Source organism: Malania oleifera, chromosome 9 (genome assembly GCF_029873635.1).
Source record: "Malania oleifera isolate guangnan ecotype guangnan chromosome 9, ASM2987363v1, whole genome shotgun sequence".
NCBI lineage: Eukaryota > Viridiplantae > Streptophyta > Magnoliopsida > Santalales > Ximeniaceae > Malania > Malania oleifera.
Window position 1 is genome coordinate 80,674,054 of NC_080425.1, and position 26,987 is coordinate 80,701,040.

The 26,987-nt window shown below is 36.1% G+C and overlaps 1 protein-coding gene across 2 annotated transcripts; it reads right to left on the minus strand.

The window, feature by feature from the left end:
• Window positions 1-1,973: 1,973 nt before the first annotated feature.
• Window positions 1,974-17,112, minus strand: LOC131164726 (disease resistance protein L6-like). 2 transcript variants are annotated; one of them, XM_058122149.1, is made up of 5 exons: window positions 16,204-17,112; window positions 12,100-13,198; window positions 11,528-11,815; window positions 9,589-11,445; window positions 1,974-2,246 (listed from the first exon to the last, which is right to left on the minus strand). In XM_058122149.1, the coding sequence occupies exons 1-4, from the start codon at window positions 16,812-16,814 to the stop codon at window positions 9,613-9,615; spliced, it is 3,831 nt and encodes a 1,276-aa protein (XP_057978132.1). In that variant the 5' UTR covers window positions 16,815-17,112; the 3' UTR covers window positions 1,974-2,246; window positions 9,589-9,612. The 2 variants fall into 2 exon arrangements, with proteins under 2 accessions (XP_057978132.1, XP_057978131.1); XM_058122148.1 differs by lacking the exon at window positions 1,974-2,246 and having other exon boundaries at window positions 9,443-11,445.
• Between the last annotated feature and the right edge of the window lie 9,875 nt (window positions 17,113-26,987).

Consider the following 26,987-nt stretch of genomic DNA (forward strand, 5'->3'; position numbering starts at 1 on the left):
TTCTAAAAAAATAAAAAAACACTATTTGATCAAATTTAATTTCTAACATATTACCAAAAACTCTATTTGATCAAATCCCTGCAGTTTAATTTAACTCCAAAGATACTCCAAAAAATCTATTATAATTAAATCCCTACAGTTTAATTTAATTCCAAAGTATTCCCAAAAATCTAATTTGATCCAATCCTTGTATTTTAACTTAGTTCCAAAATATTCCCAAAAATCTAATTTAATCCAATACTTCAATTTAATAAATAAATCAAAATTTTCATCCCCATAAAATTACTTAAAAATCCATATACAATATTCCAATAATTATATATCATGATTTAACCAGGTGAATTTCTAAAATAACGAACATAATTTATACTGTTCACCTTAACCTTGGAGTGGTGCCTAAGATCCCCAAATCAAAAATCTGCTCCGATTAACTTACTAAGAATCGAAGCCAGGACCTCGTGGTGGTGTTCGTTTTTTGTTTTAGACGAAAGATCACTGTGAGACCATGTGTTTGCACTTATCATCCCACTGACAATGGTACCATGCTTTCAAAAATACTCCAGTCCATCAGGGTTTTCGTTTTCAAATTTCCATATACGCATTTCAATTTTCACATTTCAATATTCACAATTCAGCATTCACATTTCAGTATGTTCATTCATCTCATCATATCAGTAATATTCTCATCATTTTCTCCTTCATTCTCATCATATCAATACACATTCCATTCTCATAATATCTCATTTCATGTATTTCCACATTTCTCAATAAAACATGTCAATATTTCTTATTTCCTCATTTATCATTGAAAACATTTCTATACATATATATCATATTCCATCATTTTCCTAGAAAATACACATTGGTATATCATTATTCATCGTTCTCAATAAAACAATTATGTATTCCATTTTTCGTCATTTTCCATATTTCAAATCTCATATCATCACAATTCAGTATATAAAACATAATTGGGTTTGCCCTTATCATTATTTTTGCATAAAACATTTCAATATATATATACACACACACACACATACACACATAACCCAGTTTCAAATACAATTCATTATTCTCGATGCAAATCACATAACCCAGTTTGAAATACATTTTCAGTATAAATCATATGTCACACAATTTCATCTGATATTTATATCATAATAATCTCAAGTAAAATATCATATTCTCATTTTTCACATATTAACTCAACCAGTAATTTTAAAAAATAATTGTAATAATTTATCCCTCTTACCTGACTTATTGAGAGGCCTGCTTAAAACCTTAGATCCACACCCACGACGTTCAGAACTCAAAACCCTGAAATCACATTTCCCCCAAATTAATCAATTAAACTCCTAGAATAATGACTATTTTAATATTTCCTAAGCCCACACACTCCCAATAGTTAATTAAACTTTAAAAATAATTAACGGATATAATTATACTATCCTACCCTAACCTTGCAGTGGTGCGTAGGAAACACAAATTAAAATTTTGCTCCAATTAAAATGACGAGGATCGGAGCTAGGACCCTGTGGTGGTGTCCGATCGTCGATTTGGCTAAAGATTTAAGGAGAAATTAAGGAGAGAGAGAGAGAGAGAGAGAGAGAGAGAGAGAGAGAGAGAGAGAGAGAAAGATGTTACCTTACCCCAGGAGTGGTGTCTACGATGCTTCTAAGATAAATCCACTCCAGTTAAAATATCGGTAGTGGAGAATGGAGCCCAACGGTATTTTTTATTTTGCGATCGGTACTCATTGGGTCGAGGAAATCGTGAAGAGAGAGAATGAGGGATGGAGACGAGAGAGAGAGAGAGAGAGAGAGAGAGAGAGAGAGAGAGAGAGAGAGAGAGAGAGAGAGAGAGAGAAACGCTTGAGTAATTCGCTAGGGGAGGCGCAAACCATCTTTTAGCATTATAGATGTAGCGTCCTGCTTAACTTATTACATAATAAACATAAATAATAATAACATCAACTCGAACCCGTGGGTAGCGGGGATAGCCTGGCATAAACAACATAAACCTAAGCAGCAGTAAAAATACATTACATCCATCAAACCATTAATTACATAATACCAGAGTCTACTACATTCCCAAAATACAGTATTTGAATACAATTTCCAAAACATCAAAATAGACCTAGGATCTTACAACAAAAATCTTCTAATCTTAGATCAAAGCTTACCCTTCTAGCAGGGAAGCTCAACTCACTCAACGGCGGCCACGACCTACCGGTCTCTCAGGGTCTCCTGAAAAATTAATTAAGTTCAGGGTGAGACACATCTCAGTAAAGGAAAATAAACTAAATACAGTCGTGTGACAACATGAATATATATTGCAGTTATAAATATACAAAACATTTCATATATCTGTAAACATTCGTCATAACATACTGAATCATCATATACTTTCATATTTTTCTAGTAACTCATATCATTCATAAATTACCTGTTATATTTGATAATATTGAAAACATACTCCAATGAATAGCTAGTTGATGTCATGTATTACCCCCCATGACAGGTTGTGCAGCCCGAAAGCGGGACTCGACAATGGCTAGCCGACCACTGCCAAGTCAAAAATGTCTGTAAGTACGATGGACCCACCACACTCTGGTCCGGACTGTTAGGTGGACATCTATACTCTACGTTGAAAGCCACATCAACTATCCATCTCCCACCCCCTCGTGGTGTGGTTAGCACAAGTCTAAACATAGATATCTGATCTATATAGCTACGGTATCGAACTCCTGAAATTGAACTAAACTAACATCCGGGTTCTGATAACATATAATACATGATATTATAGTATTTTTCATAATTTCATAAATACGACATCGTGCCGAAATCATTTCATAAATACGGTCTCGCGCCAAACATTTCATAAACACGATCTTGTGCTGAAATCATTTCATATATACGGCCTCGTGCTGAGCATTTCATAAATATGGCCTCGCACCGAAATCATTTCATAATTACGACCTCGCGCCAAACATTTCATACATATCATGCTGAAAATAATCAATTATCATGTACTTGTCAAAATCATCATAATTTACTGTATCTTTTCATAATTCTTGAAAACATGCTTAATTTGTAAAATTTGTCATATCATTACTTTTCATAAAAATAACATTCATGCAACACAAAATTGAATAATTTCGTACATTTCCTTCTAAAATCTCAATTTTCGTATAATAATAGTATTTTCCCAATAGCATACATTTTCTCAATAATATTCAAATATCATGCATATTCCCTGAAAATTACTTTGCTAATAATAATAATAATAATACGTGAAAAAATAACTGCTTTAGTTTATTCCCTTACCTGACTACTGAGAAAGCCCCTAAAAATCTTGGTCTAACACCCGATGGGTTTCCTGATCAATGCCCTAAAAACAACAACCCCTAGAATTAAACATCAGTATTGCTTCGTAAATATCATTTCCTACAACTATGGTAAGACCAAATTTGACATAAAAAGTCTTACCTCAACTTAGGGACGAATTTTAACTCAGCTCTACTGATGATCCGCTCTGACAGATATGGAAAGAACTTCTTTAGGAGCGTCGTAGTTACTTCAGATCGTCGAATCGGCATAAATCTGGCCTGAAATCGAAGAAAGAAGGAGAGGGAGACAAAGGGAGGAAAGAGAGGAAGTTCATGCGCTGAATTTCATAAAAAATATGAGTTTTTCACTATTTATAGGGCTGGATTCATCGACGAGCCACATCATCTCATCAACGAGTCCTTTAATAATTTCGTTGACGAAACCCACTCCCCTTTGACAAAATTAAGACTACCCAAAACCTCTCTCAATATTTCCTCGTCGACGAGACATGTCACCTCGTCTTCGCGTTCGTCGACGAGGCCTACTACCTCCTTCTTTTCTTGTTTCCATTTTTCACCCTCTTAATCATTATTTAAATACTATTACTCTTCGAGTCATTACATTCTTCTCTTATAAAATTTCACCATCAAAATTTACTATTCATGTAATCTATCGTCCCTTGAAGGCAAAATGGTCTACTTATTTTATTACTTACCTTCACTTATGGCGGAGGAATACTGTGATTACATTTCAAGTTCTGGGAGATTATATATACCAAAAGAAAATTTCTCCAAAACTAAAATACCATATACTAACTAAAGTATTACATGTACCTGCAAAAAAAAAAACTACATATTTACTTACATTTTCTAATTACATTTAAATTTCTTGGAATAGTTGCGAATATTTCTATCTGATCTGCTCCTCGAGCTCCCAAGAAGCCTTTTCTATTGCATTATTCTTCCATATAATTTTTACCAGAGGAATCTTCTTACTTTGTAGTTCCTGTTCTCTTCTGTCCAGAATCTGCACAGGCACCTCCTGATAGACTAGCGAATCATTGAGCTCCTATTCACTATAATTGATGATATAAGAAAGGTCTGCGACGTACTTTCTTAACATAGAAACGTGGAATACGTCGTGTACCTTGGATAATAAAGGTGGTAAAGCTAACCTCTAGGCCACCGGTCCCACTTTCTCTAAAATCTCAAACAGACCGATGAACCTAGGGCTAAGTTTATCCTTTTTTCTGAATCTCATAACTCCTTTCAATGGAGTTATCTTCAGAAACATATGATCACTACCGTCAAATTCCAAATTCCTGCGGTGATTATCGGCATAACCTTTCTGTCAGCTTTGAGCTGTACTGATTCTTTCCCTGACAAGCCGAACCTTGTCATATGTTTGCTGCACCATCTCTGGACCCACAACTCGTCGCTCACCTATCTCGTCCCAATACAAAGGAGATCGACATCTCTTGCCGTATAAAACCTCAAACGACGCCATGCCAATATTGGTATGATAACTGTTATTATACGCGAACTCCACCAGTGGCATGAACTAAGTCCAGCTATCCCCAAAATCTAATACACATGCATGGAGCATATCTTCTAGTATCTGTATCGTCCTCTTAGTTTGTTTGTTTGACTGAGGATGGAATGTCGTGCTAAACGATAACTGATACCACAGAGCCTTCTGCAAGCTCCTCCAAAATATTGACGTGAATCGCGAGTCTCGATCTGACATAATAGATACAGACATCTCATGAGAACAAACTATTTCCTGAATATAAATCTCTACTAAACGGCTGAGGGAATAGCTTATCTTGATAGGGAGAAAATGGGCGGTTTTAGTTAACCGATCTATTATCACCAAAATCGCATTTCTGGCCATGCGATGTCGACGGCAGCCCTAAAACGAAGTCCATGGATATATGATCCCACTTCCACTCTGAGATAAATAACGACTGCAACTAACCCGCTAGCCTTTAGTGCTCAGCCTTTACCCACTGGCACGTTAAACACTGAGCTACATATTCGGCAATCTCTCTCTTCATACCACTCTACTAGTAAAACTCTCGCAAATCCCTGTACATTTTTGTACTGTCGGGATGAATCGTATACAAAGATCTGTAAGCCTCATATAAAATAGTCTTCTTGATGTGAGCATCAGCAGGAACACATAATTTGGAACGGAACCGCAAAGTTCCGTCATTTGAAATGCAGAATTCCTCTCCCTGACTAGTATGCACTCTAACCATCACCTCTGCTAATTCTGGGTCCTCCTTCTGAGCAGCTTTAATTCTTTCCTGCAGAGTAGGTTGTACCACTAAACTGTAAATACACACTGAAGGATCACCCTCTACCAACTCTATACCGAGTCTCTCCAGATTCATAATAATCAGATGCTGGATCTCCATAATTGCTAACACTGGGCTCGCGATTTTCCTACTTAACGCATCAGTTACCACATTTGCTTTCCCAGGGTGGTAACTGATGGTACAATCAAAATGTTTAATTAACTTTAACCACTTTCTTTGCCTCATATTCAATTCTCTCTGAGTGAAGAAATATTTTAAACTCTTATAGTCAGAGAAAATCTCACATTGCTCGCCGTACAGGTAATGCCTCCAACTTTTCAATGCGTGTACCACTGCAGCCAATTCAAGATCGTGGGTAGGGTAGTTCTTTTCATATTTTTTCAATTGTCTGGACGCATATGCCACTACCCTGCCATGCTACATCAATACACAGTCAAGTCCCTTCAGGGATGCATCACTGTAGATAGTATACCCCTCACCCCCAGACGGGATGATCAATACAGGCGCTGTGACTAACCTCTGCTTCAATTCTTGAAAACTTTGCTCACAGCTGTCGTCACATTCAAATCTGGCATTCTTTCTAGTCAGTCATGTCAGCGGTTCTGATAAAGCTAAGAATCCCTCCATAAAACGACGGTAATATCTAGCTAACCCTAAGAAACTCTTGATCTCCTGAACGTTCCTTCGTCTAGCCCAATTCACTACCGCATCAATCTTACTAGGATCTACAAAATTTCCTTCTCGTGAGATAACATGCCCCAAAAACACAACTTTCTCAAGCCAGAAGTCGCATTTACTGAACTTTGCATATAACTTCTTCTCCCTAAGCATCTACAAGACCTGCCTCAAATGTATCTCGTGCTCCTCATAGCTCCTCGAATAAACCAATACATCATTAATAAAAACAACCACAAACTGATCTAAATATGGATGAAAAATCCTATTCATCAAATCCATAAATATCACAGGAGCATTCGTCATACCAAATGACATAATAAGAAACTCATAATGCCCATATCTGGTCCTGAAAGCTGTCTTCGATACATCTTCTGCTCTCACCTTTATTTGATGGTAACCTGACCTGAGGTCAATTTTAGAATACACCCGTGTACCTTGGAGCTGGTCAAACAAGTCATCGATACAGGGTAGAAGATACTTGTTCTTGATAGTTACTTTATTAATCTCTCTGTAGTCTATACACATCCTCATAGACCTATTCTTTTTCTTCACGAACAGTATTGGAGCTCTCCACGGAGATACACTAGGTCGTATGAAACCCTTATCAAGTAAATCCTGCAACTGATTTTTCAGTTCTTCCAACTCTGCTGGTGCCATTCGGTACGTTGCTTTAGAGAACGGCGCTGTACTTGTAAGTAGATTAATAAGGAAATCTACCTCACGATTAGGTGGCAGACTTGGTAATTCATTTGGGAACACATTTGTAAATTCTTTCACCACAGGCGTATTGATAAGTTTCAATTCATTTCCTGACATTTCCTTCACAAAAGTCACGAATCCCTAACCGCCACTCTGGAGCAGCCTCCGCGCCTGAACAGCCGAGACCATCTGAGGTAAAGATTGCACTCATGACCCTGTATATCTGAATTCTGGTTTCCCTGGAGGTCTGAATATCACTTCTCTTGCACGACATTCTATAATAGCAGAATTAGCTACTAGCCAATCTATGCCGAAGATGATGTCGAACCCGTATATATCCAGCACCACCAAATCAACAGATAAAATTCTCCCCTGAACATCAACTGAACAACCACGAAGCATCCTACTACATCTCATCGCTGACCCGGTCGGTGTAGCCACTAACAGTTCAACATCTAATGAATGCATTTCGGCCCCACATAATTTAATACACCCCAAGAACACAAACGAGTATATGACACCAGAATCAAAAATTGTAATAACTTTAAATGAAAACATATTAATTGTACCTATCACCATGTTGTCGGTTGTCTCAGCATCACCCAGTGTCAAAGCAAAAACCCTGACTAGGGCCATATTCCTCTACTGGCCTTCATGTAGCGCCTAGTAGCCTCCTCGAACAGGTCTAGGAGTAGGAGCAACACCAAATCTTTGATAGAGGACAACATGTTGACACTTGAAAAAATTTAAGGTAACAAAAATCCGGCAGATATGTTAACTAAGGTGGTGACTACAGAGAAGTTAAAGTTGTGTTCAATTTCAGTTGGTCTTCATGCTTGAAGACATATTTTAAGCACATCATTTATTCATGATACTGGTTGAGGAGACGTCTCTACCTCCAAGTGTGAGATTGTTGTAGCTGGAGTCAGGAGATGTAGCTGGAGCCAGGAGCTGGAGATGCTGAGCTGGAAATACGTTTTTTGCAAGCTGTGCAAGCTGCCATTTATCTCCATTTATCTCCATGATTGTAATCTCTCAATTTCTAATTTATTGTATTAAATTGTAATTAATTATCAGCCCTATAAATAGAGAGCTGTGGAGGGTTGTAAGATGTACAAGAGAGGCACAGAGAGCAGAGAGAAGAAAGAGAGGAGGAAAAGAGTGAGAGGAAGAAGAGATTTGTATTTTTTTTCAGCAATTTTAGTGAATTTGTGGTGTGCTCCATGGACGTAGGTCGATATTGACCGAACTACGTAAATTTCTGGTGTTCATAATTTTCTAGTTGCTTGGTCCTAACAAAGGCATCTTTACATTCAAACAAAACCTATCTAAAAGTAAAACACCTAATACATTTCCCACGGCTACTTTAGTCAATAATCTTGAGACAACTGGGCACTAGATTCTCCCTCTCTGTCTCAACCAATTCCCTCACATGCCATTGCCAACTCTCTCTCTCTCTAAATTTCGCTCGGCAGTCAACATGAAATAAGACAATTCTACAATAGAAAAAGAAGCAAATTAAGACTAAAAATCAATGGCCTGTCTTTATTCTTATGAAAACTTTAATGGAGCATGCGTTCACACGCTACTGCAACAGCCCTCCAGCTAATGAGAATCACAAAATACACCACTGCAATTTGCCACAGAACACCACCTCCCTTCTTTAGAAGAGTGGCTCATTATCATGGTGGATTAGTCGAATGGTCAAAAAATCTCGTTTAAATATATATATTTGTCATGATAAAACTCACTAGTGTAGAGGAGATTATTAAAAATACCCACTTGTGAATCTTGCATATATTTAAGAAACAAAAAATAGTAGAAGAATGGTTTTAGATTCCGTGCTTACCTATGCATGTGAAGCTCAGGTGAGGACTTCCGTATATTTAAAATTTTGGATTTGAGTTTAGATTTTTGTAGAAATGTATAACACTCAATATATAATTTAATACCATGTTTCATTTACACAAACTTAAATTAAAGGTTTGAACTCTAAACTCCCAACAGTAAGTAGGAGATCATTTTACAAAGTCGGAACAAGTCATGAAGCACTAGATCTCCCAAAAATAAACAAAATCTATCACTTTGACATCTAAATGGTTCAATTTTTTTAAACAAAATTTTCTGATCAAGACGGCATGAATAACATGTAGGCATATAAAATTGATCGGCAGACACTCCTATTTTGTTTGAACAGTGAGCAAAAGTAGCAGTTAAGAGAAAGGTAAACTACATTAAGATGTCAGAGTGGCCATCTCTGTTATGTGCGAAGTTAATTAGCAAGCTTATTTTCCATTCAACCAATGGGTGGGGGAAAGCCGCGAGAAAAAAAAAGGGACATCATTGTGGAATTTTAAAGGTTTCACCACTGACCTGAAGTATTGGGATAAATTGAATTGATCCAAGGAACAGAAAATAGAGAGAAACTTGAGGGTATTACCATATATAATCCAATGCACATTACAGAAATATACTCCATGTCAAGGGATGCAAAGAGCCATATTCTTCATGGGTATAGTTTACTATTGACATTTGATTACTCACGGTAGATATGCCACATACCGAGTTTTTGCCACAAAGTCGCCTTCACAGACCCTTGACCTTTTTTATGTAGGGCAGATCCTTCGGTAATTTTTCCCTGTCAAGTGAAGTGCACCCAGAAATATCCAAGTTTGTTAGGGATTTCAATTTCTCAAGTCCCTGGATCTCCGTTAGTTTCTTGCACCCATGAAGCTGTAAACTCTTCAACTTTATAAGGTTTGACAAGTCTGGTAATCTTTGAAGAGATGTGCACTGTGACATGTCAAGTCTCTCCAAGGATTCTAAAACATCAAGGCCTTCAATTTCTTGTAACTTCTCGCATTGGATGAGCTCCATGCCTCTCAACATTTCCAAGTTTGACAAATCAGGCAGTCTGTTCATGGAGATGCAACTCATTTTTAATTTTTCCAAGGATTTTAATTGGTCGAGGCCCTGAATCTCGATCAGCTTGTTGCAATGCAGAGCAAGTAGTTTTCTCAGGTTCTTTAGGTTTGATAGATCTGGCAATCTTTCCAGGGATGTGCACTTTGATATGTTCAATTCCCTTAGATATCCCAACCGTTCAAGCCCATCAAGTGTGGATAGCTTTTCACACTCAGACACATCCAAACTTGCCAGCAATTCTAATCCTCCAAGGCCTTCAATCCTTGTTAGCTCTAAGCACCCACCAAGCATTAAATATGACAAATTCTTTAGATTTGAAAGACATGGCAATGTTTCCAGTGATTCACATACTTGAACACATAGCTTAAACAGACTAGAGGGAAGCTCTGGAAAATACTGAATTTTTTCAGAATCTTCAACAGCAAGTTCCTGGAGCCGAGAAAGTTCACTAATATTTGCTGGTAGGATACTAATGTTGGTTTTGTAAAATTTTAAGGTCTCCAATTTGGATAATTTTCCAATCTCGCTAGGAATTTCCACCAATTTAAAGCAGTTTGAAAAGCACAACTCCTTCAAATTAATCAGGGTCAGAAGATGTGGAAATGTCTCCATTGAAACACAAGTAATGCGTAGGCTTGTCAAACTAGAGGGAAGCTCTGGCAATGGTTGAAGCTCTTTGCAGCCTATTAATCCCAGAGATTGGAGGCAAGAAAGCCCAGAAATGCTTACTGGCAGACTGCGAATTTTGGTGCAATCTAAACTCAGGATTCTTAGAGAGGACAGTTTGCCAAGATCGCTAGGAATATCCCCTTCCAAATTATAACAGTGCCAAGCACGTATTTCTTCAAGCTTCTCTAACATTCCAATAGAACTCGGAAACTTCTTCACCATGCTAGTATCAATGTCAAGCACCCTCAAATTTCTTAGATTGCCAACAGTATCTGGTATTTCTGTAACTGTTGCTGCAAACAGGTGCAGCTCCATTAGTGATTTCAATTTTCCAATTGATTCTGGAATTTCTTTTAACTGCCGACAATATGTTAAGGACAAGATCTGCAGTTTCACCAGTAATCCAATTGAGTCTGGTAGTTTAACAATGCTTGTAAAATCAAGTGTAAGGTGAGATAGAGAAGTAAGCCGACCAATTGAACATGAGACTTGAGTCAATGATGCACATTCGGTTGCACTAAGAATCTCAAGGCTCTTCATATGACCCTTACAGACTGGAACTGTCTGTATAGAAGTTCCATCAACGAGAAGTTCTTTTAAAGCTCCCATAGAAACCATTTCAAGAGGCAGGTTGTTTAGCTTAGTGCATCTCCGCATGTTTAGGAAAACCAGATGCTTGAGATGACCAATGGATGGATCAATGTGAACCAAATTTCCACAATCTTCAAGAATCAATCTCTCTAATGCTGCGTATGCAGAGAAGTCGGGAGTTCTGATTAAGTGAATGCAGTTAGTGAGATTTAAAACTTTTAGCTTTTTTGTCATCTGTGAACAAAGAAACAAAAAGATTAATCACCAACAAATAATCAACTGACAATGAATAGAAGCAAAAATATTCTTTTAAGACCTCAATATGGCCCCAGCCTTCCCAGCTTTGTGTAATTTTACTCCATGATAGATCAAGAATGACTAAATTATCTAAATGAAAATTGGTTGGTGAAAAATTCCCAGGGCATCCATTCCAATGGAGCCATCTTAACTGCGAAAGGAGACGCTTAAAATCTCCAGCCAGATTTGCATGATCTAATTGAAGAAACCTCAGATTGTATAGTGCTACAAATTCTTCACTTGTAAAGCAGTGCCCTTGTGACCCAAATCCAAAGTTGAGACAAAGGGCTTCAACCTTGGCTGTTCCCTGTCAATAGAAACCTCCAAAATAAGAAAACAACGCAATAATTATAAACTTCCAACTGGTAAAGAACATAAACAATAGAATTGTCTTAACTTATTTAAATATAAAGTTCAATAATTTTCTAAAGCAATTTCCTGCTTGGGACATCTTTCATATGATAAAAAATAACTTTTGAAAACCAAGAGTAATTTTAGTCACTTGATAGACCCCGCAAGGGTGCTAATTAGTGAATAACTGCACCAACAAGAGTACAAGCGACACCATGTAAGGAGCATATGAGATCTTACCATCTTTCTCACCAGCATGTCAAAGCATTCATCATGAGACCACAGCCTACTACGCAGCCAAGGTTCCTTGTAATTTTCCTGACGAACAATTTCCCTTCCAAGGTCCCTAAGTTGGTCATGCATCCTCAACTCATTACCATCTCCAATCTTTACCAGAGACATAAGGAGGAGGACTTCAATTCCATTTTCCGGGAAAAAATCGCAATCATCCCACATGTAAACTACAATTCTTTTGTCTATTCCAATAAAAAGACAAGCAATATCAAGAAATATTTGTTTCTGTTCATGATCTAATGCTTCATAACTTATTCTTAACTTTTTCTGGATTTGGCCTTCTGGCACTTTTTTCAACTTTTTCAATGTGTCCTCCCATACACTTTTTTTCTTGCCAGATAAAAGTGAACCTATAACTTCAAGAGCTAGAGGAAGCCCTGCAGCTGTGTCCACAGCATCGCTAGAGAGAGTAATGTAGTCTTCAGGAGGATAGTCCCTTCTAAATGCATGCCTACTAAAAAGTTGGAGAGATTGATTAAAGTCCATTTCTTTGGGTTCATAAGTTGAATCAACCTCAGGAATGCTGAGAATATTTTTATCTCTAGTTGTAATAATAATTCTACTTCCGCTACCAAACCAATCATGACTTCCTGCAAGTGCATTCAACTGATGTCTGTGATCCACATCATCAAGCACAATGAGCGCTTTCTTATTGCAAAGTCTATCTTTAATCGTGTTGATTCCTTCATCAGCATCACTAATATCCTGGCATTTCCTTTTGAGGATGTTAGAGATAAGTTGATTTTGCAAATAGACAAGACCCTTGTGTTGTTGTGATGTTTCTCGAACATCCGCGAGGAAGCTACAAGAATCAAAGCATCGGGATAGTTGGTTGTAGATGACCTTGGCAATTGTTGTCTTGCCAATTCCTCCCATTCCATGAATTCCAATAATTCGAACATCACTCAAGTCAACACTCAACAATCTCATAGTTTCCTCCAGGTGGTAATCAATCCCAACCAAGTCATTAGTCACAACCAAAGAGGTCTTCTTCAACTCCCTCCATACCTTCGAAACAACCATTTTTATTAGTTTTCCTTGATGCCTGCAAAATAAAATTGATGTTACAGTAGAGATGTAAAATATTATATAACATTGAGAATGAAAATGAACTTCACTGCTTCAATCAATTTTGTAGATCCTCCATCCATAAACAATGAGTCATTTACTCCGAGTGAATCTTTAATGATCATGTGGACTGCCCTCTTAATATTGAAATGTTAAAGCCAATTTACTCTCAAGTTGTATAATTCACTTAATGTATATCATTCCAATGTGCATGATTGTTAGAATCTTATCACAAACCTTATGATTCATATCAATTACACGCCAAATCAATTCAAATCTAACTAGAGAACCAAAAAACAACTGAATTGTTGCCAAATCTGCCAACTCATGCCCTGAAACCTAACAAATCGATCAATTCACACAATTCTAAACCTATTAAATGCAGTCGGGTACAGCTGGTTCAAAATTCCCAAAACAGCCTTTCTTTTTTTTTTCCCCCCCACATGGTTTGCTTACATTGCTTATCTGTGTCAGTTCTGTGCTGAAAAAAAGGAGAAAACATTTAGGTCTTCTTTTTCCTTCACAAGACTATTCTTCAATCTTGGGGGAGGATAGTGTTGTGGCATTGAGAATAAGGGGCGGAACGCTGGTTGACTAACATGGTACTCACGTTTCGCAGTGTTGTTAAGATTCAAAGGTTGGTTTTTTAGTAGTTTGTTCAATTATTTATCAGCTTTACATAAGTTTCCCCTCCCCCCTTTTAATTAAAGAAAGCATATGCATGAAAGTTGCAGCAATCAGAAACTTAATTTCTTATTTTCCTCCTCCTATTGTTTCCTTTTCCAATTCTTGATTAATTTCAGACCATTTTTTATTTGAAAATGGTCAACAAATCTGGGTGGTCACTCTTGGCAGTTTTGATCCCAACTTTATCTATCTGGATCCTTCTGACCCTTGAATTGGTACATGCAATCCAGATTGTGGTCCTGGGGGAAATGGTATGTAGTGCCATTATGAAAAATGAAGTCAAAGAAATGACTAGAGCATACCTTGCAGCAGTTTCACTTGGTAGATCAAGTGGATTAGAGAGAAGAATTTTTTGTTACTTACCACTTGTTTTCTTTCCTTCCCTAGTTTTCATCCTGTCAAACAAGGGAAAAAGGTTTTCACTTCCCTTTTCCCTTCCACACTAGTTTTCGTCCTCTTTCCCTTCTATAGGCAATTTCAGTTCCATAATGCCATGAAAAAATCACAAAATTTTGTGGACGGGATCGCAATAAATAGAGCATTAAACTCTGGTAAGGGGTGGCTTTTAGAGCTTTTTCAAGTTGGGGAAAAGGGGGGGAGGGGGTGCATTACATTATAAAATGCACAGTTATATGGAGATGCTCCATAATCGAGCATCACCATCACCATTGCCACCGTCCTCGTCATAGTTATCGTTAGTGTCACAATGAGTTGTTATTATTATTATTTAAACATCCTAAGACCAAAAAAGTCATCACATCATTATTGTTACATTTGCTATTTATTTTTTATTTACCTACAACCTAATTGCAAAAAAGAACACAAATAATTTTTCAAATCTTCCTCCTACCGCTCTCCACACAAAAAAATAATCTTAATAATTTTGCTTATGCAGATGCTATGATTGAAAGAGTTTTGCGGTAAGAATTTAGATGTATAGGTCATTTTCTAAATAAATAGGTTGATGCATGTGCACTAATGCAGGCAACATTGAATGATGAAAATAGGGGCAGCTCATAGGAGCTCATTGCTAGCAAATCCTTATGTGCGTACTAAGGGATTGTCCACAGAAAAATCTAAATTTTAAAATCTTGCATGTCCACAGATTATCTCTAGAGGAGTTAAATCTAAAATTAACATTGTCCTGTACTTTAAAAGCATCGGTAAAAGACACCCACCTCTATTGAAGTTTGGAAAAAAAACAAGGATCTCCCTTGATGCATATGTACTAATGCAGGCAACATTGAATGATGAATATAGGGGCAGCTCATAGGAGCTCATGAAAATTGCTCCTAGCTAGCAAATCCTTATGTACTAAGGGATTGTCCACAGAAAAATCTAAAATTTAAAATCTTGCATGCCCGCAGATTATCTCTAGAGGAGTTAAATCTAAAATTAACATTGTCATGAACTTTAAAAGCATCAGTAAAAGACATCTCTATTGAAGTTTGGCAAAAAGACAAGGATCTCCCTTAATTTTTCAAAAATCCCAAGAACCTCTCCTGAGAACCGAAAAATTACAAACGTCCTTGAGGTTTGCCAAAAAGGCACAAACATCTTCTTATATTTGGCAAAAAATAAATTTTTAAGGGATATTAGTGCCCTAAAAATCAAATGTCAGGAGATGTTAGAGGGATTTTTGGAAACTCAAAGAGAGGTCCTTGTCTTATTGCCAAACTTCTGGGGTGGTCAATGTTTTTAGTGCTAAGAGCATATAGATATAATATAAATCAACAAGGGAATCTCCACGTGCATCATACTAAACTAACTCACTATGACAATTGGACATTTTAAGAGTAATTGTGGACACCACTTTCACATAATCTTAAGAATCCCCATCCAAGGAATTGAACCTGGCTAGATGACAAGACCAGAAGCATCCATCCCATCCCAAGCCCCTCCCCACCCTTTCTCATGATTCAAAGAAGGATCTCCATGGTTGAACTGTGAGGCTATCCCAACTCCCAATAAGAATTTGAAAGACTTTTTTTTTTTTTTGTGTGTGGTTGTAAAAGCACACCAAACTCAACAGTCTTAAATTTTCATTTCCTTTTGTGTTGAAATCAATTGGCATCAAATTAATTACTCCAGATAACGTATATCCATCTATTTCCAAATTCCAATCCAGGCTTCGCCTCTGTGTTTAATCTCACCTCCCAACACTAATTAGATGACTATTTTTCTTTGTTTGGTGAAAAGTACATGAATTATTTCATTATGCTCGATCTACTTCAGTCAAACTAACTAACGCTATGGAAAATGGCGAAATAAATTTTGAAGGGAAGTGTAAATTACCCATCAGCGATGTTCTTCAGCTCCCATCCCTTCAATGCCCCAACCTCTCTCAAAGCCTTCTTCCACCCTTCAACTAAGCCCTCCTCAAAATGCTTCTTGTGTTGGCGAAACGCCTTCTCGTAACACCCCGTCTGGTGTCGCACCTGCGAAGGATCAACGTCGTAGAAAATGGGCAGGATCATGTGCCCCATTGTTTGCTTGCACTTCACCATGTGCGTGACCTCATTTAGGCACCATTTACTTGAGGCATAGTCTGTGGAGAAGATCGGAATGGAGATTTTCGAGTTCTCGATGCCTTTGAGAAGCTCCGTAGCGATTTTTTCGCCGATCGGGAGTTCGTCGTCGTCTCTGAAAGTGCGAATCCCGGCGTCTACCAGATCGTTGTAGAGGAAATCCGTGAAGCTTTTGCGGATGTCCTTGCCCCTGAAACTCAAGAAAACTTCGTAATCCCATCCGGCGGACGATGTAGAGATTCTGTCGGTCTCGTCGGGAACACTTGGAGTTGCAGTAGGGGTTCTGTTCTTCTTCTGCAACAGATGAAATGCGATCAAGGGAAGCAGGATTACTCCAAGAGTGAGAAGAATCGATGGCCAAAACAATTCGGGAAACATTTTCCACTCTTTTCTTGTTCCAATTTGCTGAATTTTCTCACGACAGAAATATAATCTTAGAGGATTGAGGTGGGTTCGGGGCTAGCTTGCGGTCTCTCTTTCACATTTTTTACTACCGTATTGGCGGCGAAGCTTGCAGAGACGCGTGCAAATCTTAGTTTGTCTTTGATTGGAAGACATGAATTTGTTCAATGCTCCTTTTGCAAGGGATGCTTTTGGTTTCATGCGAGGAAAACATTTAATCCATATTCAATATATCTAATTAGAAGACGACTAGGATGACACAGCAACAACAATAGAAAAATTTTCAAATTTCTTAAGAATGTGATACTTTGGAAGTACCTTTGGAAGAAATGGTTAAAAAGATCTATATCAATAAAATATACATTTCTTTTCGAAAGTTTTCCTATAAGAACTCTACGATTAAGCATATTTGACTTGAAATAATTTTTGATGGGTGATATTTTGAGAAGTTTTTTCATGAAGTGTATGTGTGAGTGAGGACAAAATATACTGAAATTGATACGTATTGATCTGTTGAGTCAGTTATTAATCCGACAAGGTTCGCGCCCTTATTGTCTAGACCAGGTGAAGGAGGAGAGACGCAATACTTCTTGACAGATTAAGGTTGGGGTGTTACAACTATGAAATACTTAGCCTCAAGTGCATCTCATAGCTCTTTTGTAGTAGCCATATTTTGATACAGATCAAACAGATTGTTTGATATTGAATTATAAATGTGGCATTTCCATATATAATCATCTTGTTCCTATTTTAGTCTTACACGTCATTGAGTCAAAGTCTCATTCTTATTCTCTACAGGCTTAGGGGTGGTCAGAACATACATCACTTTAAGACCCACAAGAAGAAAATGCATCTTTTTCTACCACCACTTGCTTCCATCAAATTGTTCAAATTTGACAAAATTCGCAACTAATTCCCTTAAGGTTGAAGAACTAGCCATTTTTTAAATAATGTTTTAAGATTGTAAAATAATAAATAGAGAAAATATTGTAAAACAGAAAACGCTTCAAAACACGTTACAATGTCGTTTTCCTTAAAATGTTATTTTTCCCTACTAGATCGGTGTGTATTAAGTCAGCAGATACATTTTCAGGATATAATAAAGTTCAGAATATAATCTAATATCAGTTTGCGTTATACACAAACGAAAAACTGATCTCAAATACCTTTAAAAGAATCTGAACAAATTTCAGGAATTCTATTTCTATAGAAAATAGAACTCTAAATTGAAAAAAAAATATATAATTTGTGAAAACTTTATAAGAGAGAGAATGAGAGAATGATTGAAAATTTCTATATCTTCTTAGAGTTAATTCTGTCTTTAAATAGACAGAATTATGTCTTTTTCAAAAAGTTACATTTGTTCAAATTTAAATAATCTGTTAAATAAATGTTTTATTAACTATCATTCGCAAAGCAGATTTCTGAAATCGACTGGCACCAACCTAGTCGCACCTTGGTTGACACAATTTGGAATATATTTAATTCTTTCTTTGTGTTTAGTAGACCTGGTCATACTTCCAAAGTCGCTTGGTCGCACCCTAGTCTAAATATTCTAGAAAATCAATTATTTTAGAAAATATTTAAACAAAATCAACAAAAATCCATCTTCCACTAGTCGTCAATTCTGGTGTTCGAAGGATATACACATTCATAATTGAGAATTAGCTTACAAGCTCTTGAATAGACAAATCCAATTTCAATGAGATCAAGAGGATTTTTAATTAACTTATAATATACTCAAAGATTGTATTATTTTTTTTATTCAATATAAAATCCAAATTTTACACTATTTTTCTTATTTTTATTTTTAAGACACAAATTAGATCATTAGAATAAGTATCAAGGTTGATAAGACCATTGATACAATTTCAATAGCAGCACTAACTCTACGTTTGGAGAAGTTATAAATTTTGATTTGTATTGGATTTAGATAAGACATAATATAAAGTTGTATTAAAATTTATTTAAATCCATCAAAATCAAAATCGAAGGTTCAAAATTTTTGTTTCCAAACATAGCGTAAGAGTACTAGACGCCCCCTCTTGCTTGTGTAATTGACGTATTAAGTGATTGACCACTAGTGGAAAGAAATTGAAATTTTAGGACCAATGTGCAAGTGCCCTGTAGTACTTCAAGACTACTTCTGCAATTTACCAAATTATTAACTCGATCACATTTAGACTCAATTTGAAACTCGAAAAATATAAGGAAAAGGAAAGAAAATTATAAATTTTTTTTTTTTTTTATGATATGATTATCAAGAAAAGTGGAAAATAAAAAATATACTAAATTTGTAAACAAAAATTTGATTTTACACATTATTAAAATTTAGTTTTTCTTAATTTTTAGTCATATTAAAACAAACTTTCATTATTGATAATACTTAATAGAGAAAGAAATTGAGTTTTATTCTTATTTTACTTTCTTTTCATTTTTCCAAACAAAATGCTTGATCCAAACAGACCCTAAATGAAAACCTCGATTTTCCTATTTCACCCCTACATGCATGCCCATTGTAGTAAAGTGAACTATCAGAACCTATGTGTAACTCATGAACTCAGAAAATCCAACAACAATAATGCAATGTAATATTAAAAATTATTTTGTATTTATTTTAAAAATTGCTTTTCTATTTTAAAATTCTAGACTTAACTTTTTAATGCAATTTTTTAAAATTTTATTTCAATAGTTAATTACTCAATTCAATTTGACTATTTAATCACTAAATAAATTTTTGAAATATATGTTTACCATAATATCAACTAGCATACATTGCAAGACACATAAGACTATGAGTGAATAGTAAAATATTAAATTCATCAATTAAAGTTAATTTTTTGAGCAACACATAAAATTAATTTATGTGTCAATCTAATCATTAAATGAATGTATTTTATTTTTTTAAAAAAGAGAGCAATATCTTAAATTTTGCAGGCCATACTGATAAGTATATTTTTTTACTAATTGCACAAAAAAATTAGTTTTTATAGTTTCCTTTTTTTAAAAAAAAAAAATTCAAAATTACAAAGAATTCAAAACTAGGGTTTTTGGAGGCCAAAGAAAACCTTGTACACAATAATGATTATTTGATATAGAAAATAAATAAATAAAATTAAAAATACAGAAAATAAAAAATATATATTATTTTTATTAAAATTAAATGTTGACATATTGTACATGTATGAACTTTGTCCAATAACAAATATGATGGAACTAAATAGCTGAAATAAATTATACAATATAAAAAAGGAATTACGGTCATATTCATTCCTACTATATATGAATCATCAAGCAAATGTTAAAGTTTGATATACATTATTGGCATACAATCTAATAGTTTAAACTTTTAGGTAAAGTGGTAATCGAACATGGTATTAGAATCCTAGTAACTTTTTTTTTTTAGCCTCTTCTGTGCTAATAAGCCTTTTCGATCTCACGACCTTGTCCTTCACAACTTCCGCTGCTGCTGCTGCTAGCTTAATCCAATCCAGGCTGTCTAAGACCTTCCGGCAACCCGACCAATCCACCAGGATCCCTGCCAACTCCGACCTCACTATCGGCTTCAACAACTACATCATCACCATCGGCCTCAAAACCCCCATTAAAAACCTCTTCCTCATATTCAACACACAGAGTGGCCTCACCTGGACCCAGGGCTAATCTTCAAATCTGCCAGCTCTTCGAACCCTCCCAAACCACTTAATATTCCAACATTGCCTGCGACTCAGACTTGTGTCCCCATATCGCCAACTCCACCGTCATCTCACCACCTTGCTCCAACTCCATATGCTCCTACAACATCTTGTATGGCGACCTCTCCATCGAGTTTCTCTAGATGTACGAAGATTTTTTTTTTTTTTTTTTGAAGTTTAGGAGTTTACGGGCATTGGATGTAAATATGGTTTATTGTTAAAAAATCAAAGGTCTTAAAAAAATATTTTTTTTGGGTTCACTTGGATATGTTTCTTTGAGTTATTGGTGTATCTAGCCTCCTATTTATAGTTATTCTACATAACTTGCCACCATGGAAAAAACAGAATTTTCTCAACCTATTTGCACCATTTTTAATGGATCTAACTATAATGTCTAGGCTCAAAGCATGCATAGTTTTCTCATTTGACGAAAACTTTGGCGAATCACTATTGGTGAACTTGGTACACCAATACAAAAGGAAGGGGAGTCTCGGGATAAATTTCTTGAACGAATTGATGATTGGGAGATTAAGAATCATCAAGCCATTACTTGGCTTCGGAACACTTCAATCCCGTTGATTCATATTCAATTTGAGCAGATTGATACAACAAAGAAGATTTGGGATTTTCTAGCTCATCAATATACTACTAGTCTTGCTCATCAATATCAACTTTGGACTCTTCTGCACAATTTGAAGCAGGAATCTAGACAATCAATCAATGATTTCTTGGCACAGGTTCAAGCTTTTTAGAATCAACCTACTCAATCCCATATAACTATTGATTAAATGCATCTCATTCAATTTCTTATGGTCTTGCATCCTAAATATGAACCAGTTCGTGCTTCCTTGCTACATCGACATCCTCTTCCTACTTTGAGTAAGTGCCCATATCTGAGATCATTATTTAGGAAACCTATCTTGCATAACGAAGTCTTCTACCCCTAATGTTGTTTTGGATACTACTCCTCAACCTTAGTACGATGGTCAGTCTCCTATCGCATCCGGTCAGTAACTTTGTCGAACTGCTCTAAAAAGGGCCATGTGTTTTCTAAATGTCCTACAATCGAATGTTGATATTGCCATCATCTTGGTCATATCATTGACAATTGTCCTACTTGACCTCCTAAACCTAGGGGAGATCAACCTTGACCACGGAATAACTTCAGGTCTTCAGTTTCATTTGTTGCTGTTGCTACTGAATCTTCAGAATCCTCAAACTCATAGTCCTTGTTTCTCTAAAATATTTAGAAAGTGTTATCTGACAAGTTATGTTATCTAATAATTCTTCTATTTTGGCTACGGTCTTAGGTTCATCTTGGTTCTTTGATTCTTATTTCTGTAATCACACGACTTTTGATTTGTTTTTACTCTCCTTCCGATCTCTCCCACCTCTGCACCTATCATTCACACAGCAAATGGTTCTTTTATGAAAATTTAATCATATTGGTCATGTTTCCTTTTCCACACTTTCATTGCCTAAAACATATTATGTGTCGAACCTAACATTGAATCTTATTTATGTTGGTCAAATTTGTAAACTTCCTATCTTAATAGAGTCCTTGATCGATTTACCTTAGTTGGGATGTAACACCCCAACCCCGAAGGGTCTATGACATTAACTTTTTACCATTGATTTACAGCGCAAGTAAATAAACTCAATTATTATTAAACCAGAGCGCTAATTAACTATCTTACAATTATTTATTTAAAAGAAAAAAAATTACATAATGCATAATCATCTGACATCATACTAATATTTCTAATCAATTTTTATTTTTTTCTATCCCCACCTGCATGCTTGCTAAGCTTGACTTCCGATATGCTCTTCAGAATCATCTGAAATGTAAAATATAATTGGGATGAGACGACACTCAGTAAGTAAATAAGATTATTATTAGTTTGTGGCCAAAATGAGCTTTTAAAATTTTGTAAAACAATATTTAATACTATAACTTCAAAACTGCTTCTAAAATATATGTAAATTTAAAAATTTCTGCATAAAACTTTTACCATCAACTATAATAGTAAAATTTAATAACCATATACTAACCGTTAAATTAAACTTTTAACTTTAAAACTATAAAAATATTTAATTATATACATACATATAGTTTTCCTTATACGTTTCCTTTAAATCGTCATTTAGGCACAAGAATGACCTGTTTCATATAAACTTGTACTTTTCCTTCAAATCATTAATAACTCTACACGTAATTAAATATGTATAAACATATATTGTAAAAACCACCCTTAGGCCTGTTATCCGTAAGTCATGTTTATCCCCATGGCTGGGTTGTGTGGTCCGAAGACTAAACTTAATTGGCTGACCGACCAAACTAAATCAACGTACGTAAACATTAAGTGAGATTTTCCTTATTAAGTCCTGGTCCGAAACCAGGTGTGCACTCAGGAGAAATCCACTAACATAAATAACCACTCTGTAAACAGCGTGAGTGCACTCTGATCCGTTTAAACTTTAAACTGCGGTACCGAGCATCTGTAACTTTGAACTTCCTTTGCCATAAAAGGTTTTAAGACCATCTTATTATAATGTATGCAATTTAAAATAATCTCGTGAAAATCTCATCTTTACTCATATTTTCATGAAAAAAATGCAACGTAAAAATAAATTCAAGCCACACAATTTTTGTGTTAAAAATAGGAATAATTTTTTTTTTTGAATAGAAAGAAATGCTGAAAATTTACTCGAAGGGATTAGAACATTTCTTAACCCAAAAATAAATGCATTAAAGATAGAACTTGTATAATTAAATATGCATAAGAAAAATAAACTCATGGAAAATTTTTGGAATTAATTAACATAATTGAAATTTCCTTACAAAATAAACTCAGGTATGAATTTAAAAAAAAAAAAAACTAACATAAGCAAATTTACTTATCTCTTCTTTTACCTTGTGCTACAAACACAATAACTATCTCTAAGAAATGAGATCGAAAAGAGTGAATGAGTGAGAACTTACTCAAAAATTATTTCTCCACCACTAATTCTTTCACTCATTAATCCTTCTCTTTCTTGAAAAATTTTTGTGAAAAATGAAGGTTGAGAGCTTCCTATTTATAGGAAAATTTTGGGGAAGAAATGGAATTGGTAAAATTGTGGGGAGAGGGGTGAATTATAATTTTTTTTAAAATTAAAGAATGGGCATGGGATGGACAAGGTATGAATTGTGTATAGGATAGGGATGGAGGTCATGTGGGAGTGTTTGCCACCACTCACATTTAATTAATTAATTAATTAATTATTTATTTATTTATTTTTATTTATTTTTAAATCATTATTATTATTATTATTGTTATTATTTTTAAGTTATATTTTAGTATTTTTTAAAAAAAAAAATAATTAAATTCGAATTTCGAAAACTCATGTGGACCCCACGCAGTCTTGTGGGCCTCACACAACTTTGAGACCCAAGTGGGTCCTATGTAACTCCAATAGTTCTCATACGATTTTATAAGCCCTACACAACTTCGAGACTCATGTGGACCCCCTCACTCGGCTTCGGGACTCATGTGGGCCTCACACGATCTTGTGGGCCCCGTATAGGATACCTATTTTGTTATTATTTTATCATATATTTCTACAATTTATGTCAGTCAAAACATCGTTTTATGTACTTATTTACGTATACAAACAGTGTCTACCCTGTTTATCTTATGAAATTCTATTTTGACCAGACTGACCTCTAGGGAGCAACTGAGCCGCAATGGTCTCTGAGCACTCGCTTAGACAAGGTATTTCTTAGGCATCAAATATGGAATCAAGGATCCTAACAGAGAAATACTTTCGTTTTCATACTAACTAAATGACCATTATTATTATTCTACATATATATATTTGGGTTGTTACATGGGACCTTTCTAGCAATAGGCACGTCACTCACATAAAATAACAAAATACTTGCCCACTTGCAACCTATCTCCCTCTCCCTCTCTGGGAGCACCACCAACCCCCATGTCTGATTCTTATACAGTACCTCCATCTCCTCCACCATGGCACTTGTCCACCTTCCCTTTTCCTAGTCGTGCACTGCCTCATGAAAGGTACTAGGATCCTTCTTGGTATTAATGGTTGCATAAGACATCATATCACACTTAGGCAGTGGCCTGATAGTGCCTTTAAGCCCATTGTGATTCTGCTGGTCTCCCGAGTTTGAACTCCCTGCATTTCTACCTTGAGTATGAGACTCCACCTACACCACAATCTCCTTTTACTCCAGTTTATCCTATAATATTGCAAGTCTCCTGAATTAGAGCTCCCTGCACTCCTGCCCTGAGTGTAATGCCCTAACTTGGGTTTGCTAGGGAGCACTACATTTCATCTCCTCCAACTGGATCAGACAATAGGGGTGGGCCTTATCGGACTAATGACTAGCCCCATAGATCAACACGTGTCATTTTCAGTGTGTTTTGTCCTCACTTACACACTTCCTGAGAAAACTTCCTAGAAGGTCACCCATCCCAAGATTACTTCAATCCAAGCACGCTTAAACGTGGAGTTCTTATGGGAAGGCTCCCGAAAAGAAATGTGCACCTTGTTGATATAGGTAGTAACATCTAATCCTTTTAAATCTTTCTTCCACGGGGTGTCATATTTTCCCCCACTTACAGAATGCAACGTCCTTGTTGCGAACCCACATTTCCAAACTCAGGCGATGCGAATCTCATCACACTTTCGGTTGGGTAATTGTTGTGATACAATTTGTAACGCCCCAACTTGGGTCTGCCAGGGAGCACTGCTTCTCTTCTCCTCCACCTAGACCAAACAATAGGGAAATGGGCCTTATCGGACTAATGACTGGACCCACAAAGCAATACGTGTCCTTTTAAATGTATTTTGTCTTTACTCACACACTTCTTGAGAAAACTTCTTAGAAGGTCACCCATCCCAAGATTACTCTAAGCCAAGCACGCTTAATCATGGAGTTCTTATGGAAAGGCTCCCGAAAAGAAAGGTGTACCTTGTTGATATGGGTAGTGACATCTAATCCTTTTAAGCCTTTCTTCCACGACGTATCATACTGAGTCTCCAACTTCACCTGCACGACATGCTAATTGCTACTACTGCAGCTTTCTGGCACCCGTTTCTCTTCATCTGCCTGAGTACGTTGTCCCATGACTTTAACACCTAAAGCCATGTCTCCACCAATCACCACCCTATTTGCCATTGGATCACCCAGTTTGAACCCATCTTTCTTATATACTAGAAAGATGCACTTCTCGGACATTACCCCAAGCCTAGATCCCACCTCACTAGAAAAGTGCATAGCTGGACCTCCAAAGTCTACCGCATAACTAGTCCAAACCTCTCCTGCAACTCTCCCATCTAGTGATTCTTTTGGTGATCAATTATCTGAGAAACACGCCATACTCGCCAACTTAACCAAAAAATCCTTTGCAAGCCCTGCATACACCATACCCTGCTCACAAAACTCCTTGAACGCCAACGTACTCAGCAACAATATTTGACTTAAGGAACTCTCTCTCTCGATATGGTACTCCACCTCAGCCACAAGTTATACCTAGCAAACAACACCAACTTGTATTGCATGAGATACTTGTTGGCCTAACAAGGCTTAATCTCAATTTTGATAATGACAAACAATGAACTCTAATTGTGCATTCAAGTGAAGTTTCAGGTATTGTATTTTTACAAGCACAATGGTTTACATTTAAGTTCAAAAGCCATGAAGAAAACAAGTTAAATGAAAATTAGCTAAAGTTTAGATGAAGTTAAAGCTTCAAGACATGAGGACTTAGAATTTATTTCTTGTTAAATGTATTATAAGTCTCATTTAAATACTTTTCAATTTTGAGTTTGTTTATGAAGCTCATAGGTTTATTTGGACTTAGAGACCTATGTTAATTACTTGAAAAACATTCTTTCAAAGTCCAAACATATTTTCAAAAGAAGGTAAATGAATTTTAGAATAAAAAAGAAAACTAAATTTCATGGAGTTCGAGGGATCGAGGCTTTGGCTCAGTCGACCGAATGCAGTTAACTAAACAACCAGTTCTGGCAACAATGAGTTTGAGAAACCAGACACTTGGTTTAGTCGACCAAATATGTATTGCCAATGTTAAAAGCCAAGACAGTGTGGTTTGGGCGATCAAACTAAAAGTTCAGTCGATTAAACATGTTCAAGCGACTGAAGTTAAAGTTTGGGTGATCAAAAGGCTACTGGTTGTTTGAAATTCACATCTTTTAAATGGTTTGGGTGGCTGAAGTTCGCAATTTAAGTTGCGGACAATGTGTTTTCTTTCTGTTTTCAGAATATATTGTTTCCAAACTTTGGAAAAACGGTCAGATTTCAAAACCCATCTATTTAAGGGTAACCCTAATCATGTTAGGGCAACCAAATGCACAAAATACTCTTTGATTTCAACCTTTATACACTACTATGCGCATTCTTCACTGCTGCAAATTGACTTCT

Excerpts from the sequence above, each read along its gene's own strand:
- LOC131164726 (XM_058122149.1), bottom strand. The coding sequence starts at position 16,814 with ATGTTTCCCGAATTGTTTTGGCCATCGATTCTTCTCACTCTTGGAGTA. Across the intron at positions 13,199-16,203 it reads CTGAAGAACATCGCTGATGG|GCATCAAGGAAAACTAATAA; the intron begins GTAATTTACACT and ends TTTATTTTGCAG. Across the intron at positions 11,816-12,099 it reads ACATGCTGGTGAGAAAGATG|GGAACAGCCAAGGTTGAAGC; the intron begins GTAAGATCTCAT and ends TTCTATTGACAG.